Genomic DNA, 20,221 nt, shown 5'->3' with positions numbered 1-20,221 from the left:
CAACAGAAAATTTACTTGGAATGAAATATATATATATATATATATATATTAAATTAGATTGAGGACTCAGGGATCATGTCCTGCTCTCCTGTAGGTTTGTGTGCATGAGATTTGTACCAGTGCACATAAATTTGAGTCCAAGAGTTTAAAAGCATTCACAATTGTAAGAGAATGTAAAAATGTTATTATGCTAGTGAATTAATTAAACAGGACATTCAAGAATGGTACTCTGCTTTGAAAGTAAATTATAGGGTGGATAAACTAGGCTGTACTAGAAGTGATTTATTCCTGATGCATGAAATTCACTCTTGTGCAGAGGGGTAAAGTAAGACTTAAGGCACCACCCACGATCCTTTTAATCTCTCAAAATACCATTGTCTACTAGATTCTATAGAACCTTTCCTCAACAGTGATGTATTCACCCCTTGCAAACAATACAGCACCTAAGCAGTGCACAGGACTTGCGCTGGTTCTCTGCTAAGGGGGTGAAAAAATTTCTACACAATTTTAAACAATCCTACAGACTTTATTAGTGAATAATATCCTTGTTATAGAGAGTTCTACAGAATGGTTTAAAAACGTCCATGGAAAGAGTATTACTCTCTGTGGTGGTGCCTAATGATGCCATTATGTTTAAAGGGTTGTGTTATAAAATGGCCTCAGAATTGTGCATACGTTTCTGCTTTACTCAAAAAGGAAGGGGTCCTTTAGCATAATATTTCACACTGTTACTTTTCATGCCATTAGAAATATCTGTGTGGACTCCATTAGGTTTCTCATTATAACTTTTTAACAAGAAGTCTTTGAAACTGGGCTCTGGTTGACATTTGTCTTTGGCAGTCCAACCATCTATTGTTGACTGATACTTTTTTTCAAAAACAACATGTAGCTAGACAGAATTTGATAAACAGGTGTATCCTGAATACATCTGGTGCAGTTAAAGAACCTTGCTGCATTGAGACCTATTTGGATAAATTTGGGACATTCTTTATTATTCCAACATCATATTTATGGATGCACTCTTAAAAAAATAAATATTTAGGCACTGATCTTGTAAGCACTTAACTTTAAGCACAAGTAGACCTATTGACCTGAGCTGATTTTTTTTTTATTTTCTAACATTTTTATTTTCAACAACAAAAAACATACATTTTCCACAGAAAGCAGACACTTTTGGCAGAAAAATTTCACAAAAACTGTTTCTATGAAATTTTTTTGCCAACCCTAATTCTAAACATGCTTACCATGTTCGCCTTCAGGAGTGCCATCATTCAACATTGGATTAATTTAAACATTGGGTTGGACTGGCTAATAGAAACTGGAGAGTCAATAGCTGGTATATCTTTTAACTCTAAACATTTTATTCCCTTAGGGATCCACTTTGTGGGCATACAATAGAACAAAGTAGATTTGCAATATACTGTACATTCAAAGGAAGAATGTCTGATTTCTCCCAATTCGGTGGGAGGTTTTCAAAAGCACCTGGTAAATTTAGGAGCATAAATCCCACTGAAATTCAATGGTATTTGTGGTCTTTAAGTCACGTTGGCTTTTTTGAAAATTTTACCTTAAATACCTTAGAACTTTTTTGAAAATCGACTCCTAACTTTGTAATCCGAGATTATTGGGAAGTTTTGGATAACTGCAAATAGAACTTTATTGGAAGATTCTGCAACATATCATTAGCATATAGAATGGCTTTGTGGTATATTTCATTTAGATGTAAACTTACAACTTTTGGTTCATTTTGAATGGCTAAGACTAATTGTTCATGAATAATTACAAATGCTGAGAAAGACAGAGAACATCCTTATGGGATTTAGATAGACAGCCTGGAACATGTTTTCTTGCAGATGGGAAAACATACAGCAGAACTGGGAGCCTATTTAGCAAATAGAGTACCAAGCACAAACAAGTTTTAAGTATGAAGGGAATAGTCCCATTCTATTCAGTCCAATGGTTTTTCAGCTTCTATCTATCAAGCGATCTGCCGCAAGGAACTTTAGTTTACTCACCAGGAGGATAATGTTGTACAAGGTATTCAGGCATTTTCAAAATCTATTTTTGACAAATTCCGGGTGGGAAGTAGATATAAGATGTGGAAGTATTGTTTCTAAGTCTCTTAGTTAATACCATGACCAATCTTTGACACCAGTATGAACCCCCTTCAAATTTCAAGTCCCTGTCCCAAAACATGGAGGAACCAGATTTTCTCAACTAAATGGTTGTAAGAATTATTTTTAATATGGCAAAACACTGGATATTTCCTTAAACTTGTTCTCAGAAACAGCTACACCATTTAACTTGAAACTTTCCACAAAAATGTGACCTGTGGCAAAGACCCAGCATATAAAATTTCAGCTTGAACAGTTAAGGTTTGGTAATGTTATAAGCAACTGGAGACAGGGCCTTAAAGTGGGAAGTGTCAGGCAAGTCTAACTTATGAGCGGCACTACCAGCTACACCAATAATAAAAAATATTCCAGATGAGATTTTGTTTTCAAAATAATTAAACAGTATCTAAGTAGTAAAATATCTTTATAATGTTTATAAATTTCAGTGGTGAAATGAGGGCCCAGGTTTTGTGGTTGCAGGAAATAAATGTCTCATTTTATTTCTTATTAACAAATGGTGCTGCTAAGGATTGCTAATAATTGTTGACCAACTACTTTTCACTTTTGGTAGTCTCCATCCCCTTTAAATATTTAAAGGGAAGGAATAACAAACTCATTTTAGACGAAGTGGATTGAAGGTGGGAAATGTATTATGATTATTAATAATGGTGCCTAACTCACTTTTGAAAATGGGACTTAGGCTCCTAAGCCACTTAAGCACTTTTGAAAATTTTATGTATTATGCCTATTGTGAAAGAATTTTCAAATTTATTAATTGAATGTATTACCATATATTTATTAATTAGAGTAGCAAGTACAATGAATGGAGCTAAGCTCATTTACAGCATTTCAGGCCCTGTATTTTTAATGTAAAACTAAATCATATAGGGGAAGATTTGCAAAAGGGTCAAAGGAATATAAAGGCACAAAGCCCACTGACTTCCATTAGTGAATTACGGATACAAGCTACACTGATATAAGCTATTCTAAATCAAACAGAGTGTTGATACAGGGATTTCTATTGGATTAACTAAATTGGTTTAAAAAAACCCCATAGTTTTGACAGACAGGTGTAATTTTTTATGTTGACCAGGCCAAAGTTAATTGGCCATTGTTAAATGTGTATGTATCCAAAATACCAGCAACTGAAATGAGACAGAAATGTCAATGTAGGCTATAGGAGTAGAGATAACTGATTATCTTATGAACTTCGAAGGGGGTTTCTTACCTCTCTAGGAGAGGTAAGAGAAACGAAGTAGAAACCTTCCAGTATGCTAACAAATTTCCATCCCTGTCCCTTATCAGGACTTCATTAACATTGAGTATGAGATAGAAAACAAGGTTAAAGTAGTATTTTAATCTCTAAGCCTACTGAGTCAGCATGACAGTAACATACAACTCAGAATTAATGAAGACATATGAGAATGTTTGCATTGCAAGAAGGAGATGAAGATAACAGCAGGTGAAAGGTCAAGTCCATTAGCAGAAAACAACATTTTAATTCAGGCTGCATTTCAGCAGCTTAGCCTATTCCCAGTGTGTCCACAGTGGACTAACCTGCTGCTAAACAACCACCCTATTCAAGGAGGGAGAGAATAGTGGCTGTGACTCACCATTACTGATATGAATTGTGCTAGTCTGTTTCTTATATTTATAAAAGAAACAATAAGCCAGGAGTATAAAAGGGCTTATTTAGAAAACTAGCCCTCTGTTCAAAACTTACCTGAAATTTTTTCTTTGCCACAAAGTACTGCATCCGTCGTATCACCTTAATGGCAGCACGGTGGTGTTCTCGCAGCCTGTAGGAAAAATGAGACGAGTGCGTTGGGTGAGAGAGATCATCTCCAGCCATATAATAAGGATAACAACCTTCAGTAAGTGCTTCAGTGACAAGTGGATGTTTATGCAAGAAGCGACAATTCCTTCTGTGAACACAACACACCATTATTGGGACCACACATACCTAAAAAAACCCAAAGCTTTTAAAATCTGAAATTTTATCTCTACGATTTATGCTAGGACGTAATGTATTGCACAATGTTAAGTGGTGACCATATGAATCTCTCCCTGTGTCAGGTGAGCCCCCTCCCATCTCTCCTGCTTTCTCTCAAAAGCCCCAGACATGAGTACTTAGAACATTAGTTCTCAGGTTTCTTTTTTATATACAAGCATCCCAGTATTGTAGCCTATAGTATAACTTTTCCTTTCCAGATCTTTTGCAAGTTTTCCTCCACTTGCACTAATTTGTTCTTTTAGGAAAACCATCGCTGTAAAATATCTTTGAGTGGTCAACTGCATGAATGGTACTATAGCAGTATATGAAACATTAACAATAAGTAACATACGGAAGATCAAAAAACAAAACAAGTCCCCTATAAACTACAAATAGAATTGAGAAATGCTAAGTACTTTATAATAACCAATTACCATAAAGCTTTTGCTTTTCACAACACATAGTGTTAAACATTATACTTTATTTAAAATAGATTATAAAAATGACAGGTTTTTCTTTATACTTTTAATTATATGTTAAAATATTTTAAATGTGATATATATTTTCTTAAAATTATAATCAGATAAAGCTGTGTTTATGATTTATTCAAATTATTTATTCTTAATGGTCATTCTTCAGCTATAACAAATGAAAAACACTTAGTGTTACATAGTCACACATTTGAGTGAATTTAATATACAAAGGTTCTTACCCACTATGAATACATAATTTAAAACAGGGCTACTTTGACTTTTATTCCAGTACTAGTCAATGCTTCTACTAACTACTAAAGGGCACAAGCAGTAGAGCAGCGCTGACCTTACTTAGATTTTCCAAATGTATTTTCTTTGTAACTTATTATCAGTAATGGTTGTTTACAAAGCCATATTTACACACATGAAGACTTCATTTGCTGCTAAATAGTGCATTCTGTTTGTATTGAGCTGACAGCCTTTGTACCCTCCCTGGGATGGGAATCTCTCACAACAAGGTCCTTTATATGTTTAGGTCTCTTGCAGAACACAGCTCCGCAGTATTGTCAACCCTACACATAATCTGATTTTTTTTCCTGAGTAGCCACACATTTCCTCCAGCAAACAGTTTTTCCACAGTGTAATTGGTGAAATTCCACCTTCTGGGCAGTTGGAGGGTTATAGACACCTGAAGCACAGGGTTGCATCCTGACCATCTTGGCTAATAGCTATTGATGGATCTATCCTCCAGGGAATTATCTAATTCTTTTTTGAACCCAGTTATATTTCTGGCCATCACAATATCCCATGGCAATGAGTTCCACAGGTTGACAATGCATTGTGTGAAGTACTTCCTTATGTTTGTTTTAAATATGCCGCCTATTAATTTCATTGGGAGACTTCTTGATCTTGTGTGAAGGGGTGAATAATACTTCCCTATTCACTTTCTCCACATCATTCATAGTTTTATAGACCTCTGTCATAGCCCCCCTACTCATCTCTTTTCTAAGCAGAACAGTCTCAGTCTTTTTGATCTAGCCTCATATGGAAGCTTTTTAATACCTAATCAATTTTGTTGCCTTACTCTGCACCTTTTCCAATTCATATATATGTTTTTGAGGGGGGGCAACCAGAACTGCACACTGTATTCAAGGTGTGGGTGCACCATGGATTTATACAGTGGCATTATGATATTTTCTGTCTTATTATTTACCACTTTCCTACTGGTTCCTAATATTCTGTTAGCTTTTTTGACTACAGTTGCAAATTGAACAGATGTTTTCAGGGAAACTATCCACAATGACTCCAAGATCTCTCTTGAGTGGTAACAGCTAATTTTGACCCCATCATTTTGTATGTATAATTGTGATTGTTTTCCAGTGTGCTTTATTTTGCACTTAACAACATTGAATTTCATTTGCCATTTTGTTCTCCAGTCACCCAGTTTAGTGAGATCCCTTTGTATCTCTTTGCCATCTGCTTTGGACTTAACTATTTTAAGTAATTTTGGATCATCTGCAAATTTTGCCACCTCACACTTCACCCCCTTTTCCAAACCATTTATGACTATTTTCAACAACACTGGTCCCAGTACAAATCCTTGGGAGGGCTCTGCTATTTACCTCTCTCTTCATTGTGAAAACTGACCATTTATTCCTACCTTTTGTTTCCTGTCTTTTAATCAGTTACTGATCCATGGGAGGACCTTCCCTCTTATCCCAGGCCTGCGTATTTTGCTTAAGAGTCTTTGGTGAGGGACCTTGTCAAAGGCTTTCTTAAAGTCCAAGTACACTATAATAAATTGATCACCATTGTCCACATTTGTTGACCCCATCAGAGAATTCTAATAGATAGGCGAAGCATGATTTCCCTTTACAAAAGTGGCGTTGATTCTTCCCCAACTTACTGTGTTTATTTAGGAGTCTGATAACTCTGTTCTTTACTATAGTTTCAACCAATTTGCCTGGTACCAAAGTTAGGCTTACTGGCCTGTAATTGCCAGGATTGTCTCTGGAAACTTTTTAAAAAAATAGGTGTTATATTAATTACCCTCAGGTCATCTGGTACAGAGGCAGAATTAAGCGACAGGTTACATAGCACAGTTAGTAGTTCTGCAATTTCATATTTGAGTTCCTTCAGAACTCTTGGGTGAACACCATCTGGTCCTGGTGATGTATTACTGTTCAATTTATCAGTTAAAATAGCTTTCCAGAGAAAAATGCTAGTTTTTAACCTGGTAAAAATTGCCTCTTGTTTTCATAACCCCTTCTCCATCCAACCACATAAGGTTTTCCAATGCATCTGTTTTTAATCACTCTTTGTTTAATGCTAATGTTTACTTCTATGAAAGGAAAACAGAAAATTGACACATTTCTTTTATTCTTCTATACCACAACCCCTTTAGAAACTCCCACATAACACTTGTTGTTTTGCTGACACTGAAAAAAAAAAAAACATCCCTGCATACAAGGCTCTCCTACTTCCCAGAAATTAAATGTTTTTGGAGGGAAAGAAAGTAATAAGATTTTAATTAGTAGCCAAGGTTATGATTCTTTGTTGTTTGATATCTTCTGCAAACTGGTAACAAATGCTTTAGTAAATGTAGAGTTTAAACATTAACTCGCAATATTTGATTGTATGACCATTTGTGACACACCTGTAGTCTCTAGGCAGACAGTGGATGTATTAACAAATCTATCATTTCAGGGACTTCGTCCTATGTGCATATTTGCCAACCAGCTGTACAGTACATTTTCATTCTCTAAGCAATATTTTCATGACTAGCTGCACACTCCTGAAAATCTGACCATTTTTAACTGGGAGCTCAGCACTCTTGAAAATCTAGCCCTTAAATTTCACAGGTTTGGACTTGCTTAGCTTTGGCAAAAGTTTTATAAATATTTCATTGGTAGGGTCAGGGGGAGGGAAAGCTGAGTTATTAAAAAAAAACCACACACATTTTCCTTTCGTAAGTATATTTACATAAAACCATGCAGTAGACTCTATGATATACTGTTATGAACTTGATGGATATCTCTGAGATGACCTGCAAGTAAATATCTCAGTGCTCCTAATAATCAAGAGAAGTAGTCAACACATCATCTTCTTAAAATTAAGCTTAAACATTTTTATGCCTGTAAAATCTAGACCCACAGAGAATCACTGACTGTGGCTTCAGGTGACATCCCAGCATGCATTTTGCTGGACAGAAGCCATGCAAGGCTTTTTTTTCTTTCCCAGCAATGTTTCACAGTTATTTCACTCTCTGAACTCTCCCCCTTCTTTATTTAAGTGAATTTAATGTTGGTGAAAGACAACCCTAATAGCTCAAGTGTTCTTTCCACATGGAAAGCTTGCAATGAACCTCAGGCTTGTTGTCGCAATCATCTCAGGAGGTGGGAAGGATATCATAGTTCTAATGTCCATTTTGTTTTCGGCCATAATAAAATTGGGACTGTCCATTGGTATCAGTTGTGACAATTGTCTTGGATCTGAACCAAGAATTTATTTCACATAGCTGACTGAGCAACCATCAGCAAGCTAATGAAGTCACTGTCAATCTAGTTTGAAATGAATTGATTCCATGCTTTAGAGATGAAAGACTCTGTATCCGTCTAACAATCCCTTGAGCCACCTTTGTAAATATGTTCCTAATTTAAAAGGCTATAATAAAAAAAAAACAACCACACATGTTAGAAAAAAGCACAATAGTCTCAGTATTGTCCACCCAATGGGTCAAAAATTGAGTCCATCCCCCCAGAATAATTAGACTGGCTTAAAAATCATTAGATTAAAATAAATAAGTAAAATTATTGTTGGTTCCTTCTAACTTTCTGAGTCTTTAAGGGTGCACTTGCTTCATGTTTTCAAGCCTCTCTGCAACCATGAGGGCCAGAAACTTTTTTTTTAAATGAAAGCGGTGATTCTCATGCAGTGTCATGATTTCAGCAACTGGGGCTTTAAGGAAATTGCAAGAGTTTGCAACAAAAAGGAATGTCATTGACAATTACAAACAGATCTGTTTAACATAGTCCCTGATATTGCAAACTTTTATTCACATGCTTTACTTTACAGATGTGAATAATCCCATTGACTGTAGCTGACTAACTTGAACTTCAATGGAACTGCTCACCTCTGTAAAGTTAAGCATGTGCCTAAATGTTTGCAGGATTTGGGTTTTAGATTGCATGCCGCTTACACAGACAGACATTCTTCTCTCTCTGTGCTTTGTACATCTAGGGGCATGTTATCAGCGCTCAGTTAAAATTAAAAAAAAAAATCAGTGTTATCTGTCCCATGCCAGACACTAATGTTTTTTTTCATTATAAAAAGCACATAAAAACAAGGGACATTTAAAAACCAAAACAAATGAAAATGTCACCCATGTTTCAACAGAGCTGACAATTGTGTACAAGGTCCACATACACAGATTATGATAGTGGAAGTCAAGTGCATAACAATGACAGGCACACTTGGTATTCTTTAAAGGATTTATGCTTATCAGTGAAAACCATGTGTGCATTTTGCTGAGATAGATCAGAATCAGTTTACCCTTGACAAATAGTTGATGAACAATATGTTACACCACATTCAGTCATGTCAATTTGACTGTAATCCTTTAAATGTAATGGAAGCACAGCTGCATTCAATAATATATATTCTGACACTCACAAACACTGTGTACAGATCACATGAGATTTTCAGTGGGCTTTAATACATGGAATGGAGCTCTGGAACAACAAATATAACATCGGAATTGTTAATGTCATGGGAATTATGCTTCCGAATTGACTGGGGTATATATCCTTAGAGGGGCAGTTTTAATAATCTCTTGAGAGCTGACAGCAATACTAGGCCAGTAGGGCCAATGGAGTAACACAAATCAAGAGCATTTATATTCTGACATTTACAGACAAGGCTTTTGATTTGCACTCTAACATCAAGTAATAATACAAGGCTGTTGGAGGCACTCCTCATAATATCAGAGGCAGGGGCGAGAAAAGCCTAACGCTAAACTTTCAGTCAAGCATCCATATCACACATGAGACGTTTCAGAGTAGCAGCTGTGTTAGTCTGTATTCGCAAAAAGAACGGAGTACTTGTGGCACCTTAGACTAACAAATTTGTTTGAGCATAAGCTTTCGTGAGCTACAGCTCACTTCATCGGATGCATTCAGTGGAAAATACAGTGGGGAGATTTATATACACAGGGAACATGAAACAATGGGTGTTACCATACACACTGTAAGGAGAGTGATCACTTAGGATGAGCTAATACCAGCGGGGGGGTGGGGGGGGTTGACAAGAACAGTTGACAAGAACGTCTGAGGAACAGTGGGAGGTGGAGGGGGGGAATAAACATGGGGAAATAGTTTTACTTTGTGTAATGACCCATCCACTCCCAGTCTCTATTCAAGCCTAAGTTAATTGTATCCACTTTGCAAATTAATTCCAATTCAGCAGTCTCTCGTTGGAGTCTGTTTTTGAAGTTTTTTTTGTTGAAGAATTGCAACTTTTAGGTCTCTAATCGAGTGACCAGAGAGATTGAAGTGTTCTCCGACTGGTTTTTGAATGTTATAATTCTTGACGTCTGATTTGTGTCCATTTATTCTTTTACATAGAGACTGTCCAGTTTGACCAATGTACATGGCAGAGGGGCATTGCTGGCACATGAGGGCATATATCACATTGGTGGATGTGCAGGTGAACGAGCCTCTGATAGTGTGGCTGATGTGATTAGGCCCTGTGATGGTGTCCCCTGAATAGATATGTGGGCACAGTTGGCAACGGGCTTTGTCAACATGAGATGAAATTCATACCATACAATCTCTGCTGTTGGGCTTTCTTAATTATTTCTTTCTTTTCCTCTTTTGCAACTAGTTTACTCAGCTATAATGGAAAGTTCCACTTGGAGGAACAATAAACTCTTCACCGGCCAATCTGAATTATGAATCTGAAATGATATCCTTACCCCTTTAGTAAAACATCAGAGCTGCAGTTCTTTAGATAATCCTACAGCATATGCTGATTCACTAGTGAGACATTTATAATGCTCAGCAAATACTGTGGTGGAGCCATTTGCTCTAAGAGAGATCAAACATGTCTTTGACCAAATGATCTTTTTTATAACATAGTTCCGTAGAATTTCAGTGCATTTACAAAGGTATGTCCCCATCCTGTAATCCTAAATTTACACAGACCAACAGGGAAGTTTATGGGATTCTGCACAGATGCAAGAGTCCACACCAGCAATTCAGATTGCACGTTTGGGGACTACGGTCCCAGTACAGCAAATGAGCCAGTGGAACTCCCCATAAGATGTTGCTTTGCAGGATCAAGGTCTAAAAAAGAATCTCCATGAAGATATATTTTTGAATGCAATCTCTAAATGGGTTTCTTAGATGCAGGAAGAAAGCAAGCTAAATGGTTTGCCTATTTTTGTACTCCAAGAAAAATTGCAACAATTTTTCTGGACAAAAGGAAAAATTTCAAAAGGTTGTTAGTCCATAACAGAGTAGACAATACTGGCATTAAAAATGAACAATTAGAGAATTATTCAATGCTATGGAATTGGCCACTGCATATGTGCAGTGTTCTACTAATTTAATAATATGCATCATAACTGAGATACAGAAAATTATCTACATAATTAATTTAAACAGCTACAATTCATTAGGTACCTGCTGTAATATGTTCTTAGAAATGGTGACTAAATATGTAGTAAACTGGTAAAATATATACAACTTTCAATGTTTCTCAAGAGATTTCTTTCCCTTTTTTGAACCTATTTAAAATAGGTTGTCATACCCTACTCAGAAAAAAAGCCAGGAAATTCCAAATTTAAAGCTGTCACTCCATTCCGAGTGCACGTCAATGTGGTTTCCTTGTTTGTTTGTTTTTCATAATAACATGGGCTCAGAGATGGATTGGCAGCCTAAACTTTGAATTTCCTGCCTTTTGTTGATTTGTGTCACTGTCTTCATGACATACGTATTTGGAACACATTCTCTGAATTTGCATTTTGCTTGTCTGTTTGTTTGTTTTTTAAAAGTTGCATAATTCACTAAGAGGCAGCATTTATTATATTTAAAAATCTTCCTTAATTTCATATACATTCTTTAAGTAATTGCATTAAACACTGGCTCATATGCTTGTTTCAGGAAAATGCTTCACATACTGATTTAGTACTAATGTAAATATTATAGCAATGAGGCAAAGGAAAGGTGGTGCTAATTTCCTGTTGATACTGTTTGTATTTTTTGTTCACTTGCACAATATATTATCACCAGGACCATCATGTTTGCCACAGTCTGTCCAAGGTACACAGACACTGATATTATCTGAAGTTAAAGCTCAACATTATCTATTCTGAATGAGCTCTATGAGAACTCTGAAGCTTAGCAGGAGAGAGTCACAGATTTATATCTTGTGCAAAATGCCCATTTTTCTATAAATCTGTCACTGAGTTGAAGTTGAGCTCAGTTTTCAAGCATGTTTAAATTCTCTGCAGTCTTCTTGGATTTTTGACCTTAGACAGAAATAAAGCACTAAGAACGAAGTCTGAAGTGGGTTGGCTTGAAGTTTTTGGCACTAATCTTTATTTAGACTTGAACTTTATCTTTAACACATCAGATTTTAATAATACACTTTGCAAGTGAACTGGCCATTTTCCACACAGGCACAGAAAATTGTTCCTTGTAACAAAATCTGGTGGAAGAGATTCCGAATACCAACATTAAGCCATTTCATTAGTGCATTAAGTCTAATGAAATCTTTCATCATTTGTTCTCTAGAGGCTTTCAGTATAGAATTTGCTATAGGCCAAGGTTATTCTTGTCTTTTCACACCTTCTGTCATTCCTTGAGCATTATGCTTGAAGGAGCTGCTCATTATTGAGCAATGTTTTAAATGCGATGGGTTGAAATGGATTAAGTTGCATCTTCATACATTATATAACAGGAAATGCTTGACCACAGTACTAGAGACTGAAATCAGAGTAACTGGCTATTGAAAACAATGTGTCCTACCCGGCTTTCTTTTATTTATTATATTATTATTATTAGTGGTTGGAACTTGGCAATCATTATTTACTTCAGATATTTAAGAAAGTAGACTTTTGTAAGAAACTTTATGATTTACTGAGAGTGCTCAGGAAAAGAACCTCACCCATAAATGATTCATTAAAACATCTTGAAGATGTATTACTGAAAGCTGTCCCTAAGTGTTGGAAAAGTACAATGACACTGTCTGGACAATATGGGTCCAAAATTTAGAGTCAGTGAAAATAGCTTGACCAAAGCTTAACATTAAATGAAATGTTTCTATAGCCTTTTCGAACATATAGAAAATGCTTATTTTTAAAGGAACAATTTTCCCTCTAGTGTTTGCAACCCAAACATTCCAGTCTCCTGCTAATATGTGATTAGAAACTGACTGCAAACACAAATGAAATTGATTAGTTTATTTTTTCAATGACCACACTGGGTTAAATGCACTGTTTATTTTTTGCATAAGTGGTGACAAGATTTTTAAAATTCTTTCAGTTTTAATAATCAACTGTTATTAGTAATTAGATCCGGGCAAGTAATTTTGTCATGAATAAAGTATTTATTTAACTTAGCCTTTTTCTCTTTGCAAATTGCCCATGAACAACTTATGATTTTCTTAAATGTATTCATTATTCCAAATACTGAATCATTCCGTTCACCATTAAATAATTTCTGTGATGAATTCCTGGTTTGTAGCTTGCACATGAGTTGTTTGTTGCACATACCTAATGTTAGAAATATGACCAGATGTATAGATTGCATAACATTATTTCTGTTCCCTGATTATGGGAAGGTAATGGTTTAGGCTTTCCACATGAATACTACAGATTACAAATTCAAAAATCAAGCTCTCCGAGAATACTCTGCCATATTCATTTCAAACTCAATCTTTTGGTTATCATTTCCACCAATAAATTATTTGGCTATAATATTCACTGAATGTGAACATAGCCAAAGGATATTAGATAAAATTTGAATTAATATTTGTGGGATTTTTCCCAGATTTCTCTCAGTTCCATTAGTAACAGATAAGGAAATCTGTTTTTTTAAATATATGAATTTTAAACCCAACCATGTCCCTTCAATGTACTCCTACTTCTGTTTGACACCAACCTTCACTTCTGCTCCCTTAAAAACCAAACCAAACCTAACATGGATTTAAATTAGAAATCACCTATGTAATTTATCAATCTCCATCCCCCTTTACTTTAGATACAAAATCGTTAGCTTGATTTGTGGTTTCTTTGCAGATGTGGGGACAAAGCAGCACCACATACATGAAATGTACAGTATAATGTCTTTTGAAACCTAATAAAGAAATGTGTTTGGTTAGTAGTAAAAACAGATTACTTGCTAATAAAAAGCATTTTCAGAAGAGAACAAAAATGTGTAGAGCATCTTTCACACTGAAGGTCATAAAATGATTTATATGGTATTAATGATAGTTGGTGACTGTGACAGTGATTCAGGAGAACATAACTATTTAGAACAGAATTTAAGATTTACTTAACTCAATGCCACTTAAGCATATGCCTGGCTGCTGTCTAGAACAGGGATGTTAAAGCACGTGCTGAAGTGCTTTTCTGAATCTATGCCTAGACATGATTTTGCTGGGGATCGGTCCTGCTTTAAGCAGGGGGTTGGACTAGATGACCTCCTGAGGTCTCTTCCAACCCTAATCTTCTCTGATTCTATGCAAATGTAACAGCCAGTATGAGCTCAGCAATAGGTAACATGAAGCACAAAAGGTATTTGTAAGGGAATGCTGGCCAGGACACTGGGGACCTCGGTTTAATGTCTCAAGACTGAAGCATAATCTCTCTTTACAATGCAGCATCTCATTTATACTGCAGAACACTGACAGAATTGGGTAAAGAACTCAAGTCCTGGTCATTTTACAGTTGGATCTTCCAAAAACAAAGTTCTGAGAAATATTTTCATGGAACTGAGAGGTTGGGCAACGGCTCACACAGGATAAACCCACCTGATGACTGTTCTCAACTATAGTGTTCTGTGGGTGTCTTCTGCCTCTTCCCAAGTCCTTGTGGATCCCACTCAGCTGTCCCTCTATTATTACAGCACACCTTCAAAGTCCTGTATTACAATCACCATCTCCTAGCTAAAAGAGAATAGAACAGGAATCCTATCAAAGCTCACTGTTACAATTCTTTAACTGCTCAGTGGGGGATACATTTATAAAGAATGCAAAATATTTTAAAACCAACTAGAAAGCACAAGCTCTGTTGTATTTTACTGAAGATTCTTCATATCATATGGGGCTTTAAACAGATTAAAAATAGGCTGCATTTTAAAATTAGCCTTAATTTATCTGCTCTGCCTTCATTAGTTCTTGTATATTTAAGGAAGGATAGCTGACTATTTTAAGCGCTGATGAGGTGCAAACACCATAGTTAAGGTCATATACAGTCTGTCAGGGCCAAACCCTCTGCTGGATGCAGCTTCACTGATTTCATTGGAGTTCCACCCAATTACACCAGGAGAAAACAGTGGCCCCCTCTGTGAACGCTTGGGCTGGAAATCTGGTGAGAGCAGACTCTCTCATGAGATTTCTTGTACTTCCTGAACAGTCTCTGGTATATATTTTGACACTGCTGCTTCCACTCCTGGCACCAGGATTTGCTAAGTTGCACAAAACAAACTAAAAGTTGAAAAGAAAATAATCAATTTTTTTTTTAACGCCACAGAGTTAGGGTTTGGGGTAAAGATATGAACCAGATCTTATTTTATCAGAGATAATAGTTCACTCATTCCTATTCAGACAAGTTTCCTAATATCAAATCACACCATGCCCTCATGTCTTCTCTGTCTCTAACATGTTAAGTCAGAAGAAAGACTTTTTTTTTTTTTTTACATTGTTTCAAGGCCAAAAAGTTCTACACTAACTGGACACGAGTGCAATTATAGATAAGTAAATAGTTCATGGCACTCTTACAACCTTGGTCTGACAAAATTAAGCTCCTTTTCTCCAGACACATAGGATAGAATGCAACAGGGCTGTAACTTCCTTGCATGAGAACTTTCTGTCTACACACATTATTTTGCATCTACTGGCTAAGAGTACATTTCACTTCCTCTTCCAGGAGAAATGGTGACTCCTAGATTTTACTTATATGGGAACACAATAGGCCAAAATCAGTGGTGATAAAAAAAGGTTGCAGAAATTGGTCAGAAAAAATGGTATAAGTAGTAAAGCAGTATAGCTTGCACCTATCTGGCATCCAGTGATTGTGCACAATGAGTACAACTTCCATATCCAGGGAATAGAAGGTATGTAGCAGAAAAACTAATAGGAAGGTACCAGCATAAGAGAAAGCAGCCCTCCATTTCATTTTGTTTTATACCCCCTGGTTAGATGCTTCACCTATGGCCTTGGCCCACTTGAATTGAGTATCCTTTGAATGCCAAATTAGTGCAAGTGACACAACTTTACTACACAATATGTAGCTTATATGACAACCTAGCTCTCAGTTGAATTTGTCCCTGAGCTTTCCATGAGTGTTGTACCCACTCACCCCAAGTCCGAATTTGGCCCATTGTGTTTAATCTTAAATTGGATGGTCTAGAACACCTACCATACACTGACCACATTATTGGAGCCCTGCAAATCTGTGGATACTCACTTTATATCCATGAACCATGTTTGTGGACCACGAATTGGATGAGGATAGAAATTTTGTATCTGTGCAGGGCTCGACACATTACATAAACTATTTAACTGAAACCTGTAATACACAGTCAATGCTGACCTTATCTCACCAAGATCTTGAACCAAACTCATCAAAAGGGCTTTGGATGTTTGCTTTTGCTGCATATTGTAGTTTATTTTAACCATTTTTTCCCCAAAAATACACTGCATCCCACATCTTAAGACTTGCCATGTAATGCTACTTCCAGTTAAAATCTTATTTAACTTTTCTTGCTTTGCGACAAAAGGAGGAATTTTTTATTGTATCAACAGTGAAAGTAGTTCACTGGGGAGCTGTGCTAGGTCAAAACAATACTGCGTTGCTTCTTATTAAATTACACATAATGGCTCCAGTCAGAGCCTCTTTCAATTTTATTCCTCCTGCCCCAATAATTTTTTTTTCCTTTTAGTTGTGGCGAATAGTGAGGCAAAGGGATTTCCTACTTCATACAAAGAAATGACAGGCAAGGGGCCAGATTCATTGGTACACTCTAGCTTCTTTGTGCTGCTTCAGCAAGACACAGCAGTTGAAGGCTTGACTATACCCAGCAGTTCTAGACAAATGAAACTACTCATAAAATTATGATTGACTATGGTCTCACCCCCGTTCCTCCTGCCACCACCTTGCCCCACAGCCAGCTTTGCTGTTATAATGAGAGGAATCATAAGAGGAAAAACATCAGAAAGAAAATGACCATCACCTTAAATGGTCACAGTCACCTTAAAAAAAATGGAAAGGAACATGGATAATGCTATTTCAGGGGTTCTCAACCTTCTCCACACACACAATGAAGCGTTGGGATACCCGTTGGGATCCCTTCTTCCATTTAGCCATAAAACAGGGAGGGTGTTGCAAACCCACTGAAGCCTCTCTGCAACCCCTAGACTGAGAACCCATGTGCTATTTCATGGCTGTGTGAAACATGTCCTGTGTTTTTTTTTAAAAAAAAAACACCCACCACACAAGGCCAAAATCTGCACTGATTTACATCTCGTGCAATGACAGAATTCAGTGGGATTGCATGGGTTATTAGGTTAGCCCAGATTTTGGCACACTCTCTCTATGGGAATTTGGGTATAGCTTACACAGAATGAATGATAAATGTGTCGCCTTGCAGCTACACTTTTTGGTGGGTGTATCCACTGGTGGGGGGGTGGAGTGATAGATGACAATAAAATAAATTTCTTGCAAACAAGGGGTTTAGTTTGTGAAAGCTGAAACAAGTACCTTAAAAGCCAGGTTAGATGGGACTGTGATATTGGGGCTTTGTTTTCCATTTTAATACTATCATAAGAGCAAAAGATAGTTAGAATCTTAGCTCAAAACTGAAACTTTTAAAACTGGAAGCGCTTTCAAAGATTTGTTGCTTTATAATGGTGGAGAAACACATGGGATTTCAACTTGTGGAGAACAGCCTTTCCCTATAAATCACAGAGTAATCTGAAACCTAGAAACAGTACAGGGGCTCACATTTATGGATTTAAAACAGATGAAGAAAAAACTTGCTCTTAACCCTTTCCTTATAATTTCTTCCATGTACAAAATGAACACTAATACACAAGGTCTGAATGAAAATTAACATGGTAAAAAATAAGATCAATACAATCCTGAAAATGTCTAAAACCTCAGCTGTTTGACTAGCTTCCCTTAGGGTACAAGCAAAGAATTGTCCTAAAGCAGAGTATTGTAAAATAGTTAGAGCATAATCCACTATTCGGACTGTTCTTTCATCAACTTTTATTTAAGCAGTTTATCTTGTGGAGATTAGGATCTCTTTTATAAAGAATGAACAGCAAATGCAAGCCTCTGGTTTTGAATGTCAGGCCATATTTCACTGGGAAAGCTCTAACTAGAAGCTTGTCGTCTCACCATAAGGTTATAAGCTACTTAATCAGGCAAAAGGAGAACTAATACCAACACATTAGCAATAATTTCTCCAAAGAAAATTGTAATAGCACTTGCACAGTATAAGGAGGGCTTATTTATTGTCTTTTAGGTCCTCCACCTAGTACCCTGGTGTTTATTTTGGCTTTTCATTCGGTCCGTCCCCATAGTGTATTTGATGAAAGAATATAATGCTGCTTATTGGAAATAAGTACTTAAATGGATGAGGTCCACATAAGAAAAAACATAACAAAATTAACTTAATTGAATTATCAGATCTGCAAAGAAACTTCACTTTAAATGGTGTCAGGGGAGGAGTTTTAGCACCACACTCACTCAGATTCAGTGCCTGAGTCCTAAAAAAAAAAAAAAAAAAAAAAAAAGTGCTGGAATGGAGGGGCACGATGTAAGATTTTTGAAAATTCCAATATTTTTAGCATGAATAATCATTGGTTTACTTTACAATGATCAGAAGTGCTGGGATGCTGTTCCAGCTCCCCCTACTCACCAAAGTGCTGGAATGGCATTCTGTAGTGTTCCAACATGACTTGAGCCCTGCTTACATTCGATTTTAGGTACAATCACATGCTGAAATGTAGAAATGGACCAGGACTAAAATAAAGCATGATACTATGTCAAGACAAGCCTCTGTACCAACAAAGCATCCTCAAGGGAATGAGGAAACCCTAACCAACCAACCTAGTGCCTGAAACAGGGCAGCTGAAGAGAAGGAAAAGAAAGACAAAGAATTTTTTTGGCTAGCTCTAACATAACTCCCTCCATGTACACATGTTGACAATGCTCATCAGTTGTAATCAAACCTTTGTCCCTTTATTAGCCTTGATTTAAGGAAAGCTTAATGTGCTTTTTAATCCATCTCTGTTGATGAAGCAGATGAGCACACGTTTGTGTGCTTTCCTGATAAGGGATGTTTTTCTGAACTGAAGCCTTGAACACAGAATGATGTTCACATGTCTAAATGTCTTTGATATTACATATACAATACCTGATCATATCAGAAGCGTACAGTGGGATAAACTGATTAGTGTGAGTTAGTGTGTGTGTTACAGTAGCACCCAAAGGTCCCAGTTGTGATTGAGACTGCGTGCTGTGATTATCATAGTACAGACATATAGGCAGACATAGTCCTCGCACCCAAGACTACACAGGCTGAAGTCTTTTGAGACAGTTCTGTAAAATTTGCACTTCCTTTGCAAGTGCTAATTTAGAAAACTGGGGGTGAGGAGAAAGATTTAAATAAAGTAGCACCCAAATATAACTTTTGCCACACCAAATAATGCTTCAGCAGGTTTTTCAACTAGTACAAAAATCATCATGTACTTTATCAGAGAAAAACTCAAACCTAAACTCTGAATTTGAACACACCCATACTTTAAGGAAGTTTGGATCCAGATCCAAAAAGTCAAGGGGAGTACTCATGTACTCAAAGTTCTACGCGTGCTGAGGTCATTACATGATCAGAGTCTGAATTTGTATTCACGAAGCTTTTAGGCAGCAAAACTGAGTATTCACTTGAGCAAAATTTCAGGCATAAACTTACAGACTGGGTCGAAAAAACAATTTTTTTTTTAAATTGGCCCCAAATGTCTAATTTTGCTTGTGTAATCTAACGGTTGAAGAAAATGCTGTGTTAATGCTATTGCAAAAGGAGAGGGGAAACTTTGTGAGCTGATACGCCTGAGACAGAAGCTGGCTAGGGTTAACTATTCTGGTATGTGACTCTATTTCATTCTATGGCTTTAAAGCACATGTTTAGTTCAAACAATGTATTTTAGGACTATAAGTTGTTCTGTAGTAAGTTTTATATGGAAACCAGCATCATTTTAATTACTGTCTCTTCTGTAACCACTCTCCCTCTCGAATCAGATGATCCCAGAACTGAATTTATAAAAACCCTATATAACTTAGGCTGTAAGTTTCTCTGGCAGGAAAAGTGTTGTTCTCAATGTTTGAAAGGTGCTGTGTAACTCTGTGATCTGTA

The 20,221-nt window shown here is 36.6% G+C and overlaps 1 protein-coding gene across 1 annotated transcript in view; it reads right to left on the bottom strand.

Moving 5' to 3' along the window:
* Window positions 1-20,221, bottom strand: part of KCNQ1 (potassium voltage-gated channel subfamily Q member 1) — a 544,480-nt gene that overhangs the window by 155,405 nt on the left and 368,854 nt on the right. The window contains exon 12 of the mRNA XM_084632327.1: window positions 3,838-3,913. Coding sequence (XP_084488453.1) covers window positions 3,838-3,913 — 76 coding nt within the window. The remainder of the gene's footprint in view (window positions 1-3,837; window positions 3,914-20,221) is intronic.

The sequence above is a fragment of the Lepidochelys olivacea genome (assembly GCF_965140295.1).
Source record: "Lepidochelys olivacea isolate rLepOli2 genome assembly, chromosome: 6".
Taxonomy (NCBI): domain Eukaryota; kingdom Metazoa; phylum Chordata; order Testudines; family Cheloniidae; genus Lepidochelys; species Lepidochelys olivacea.
This window is presented reverse-complemented; position numbering and strand designations above follow the sequence as displayed.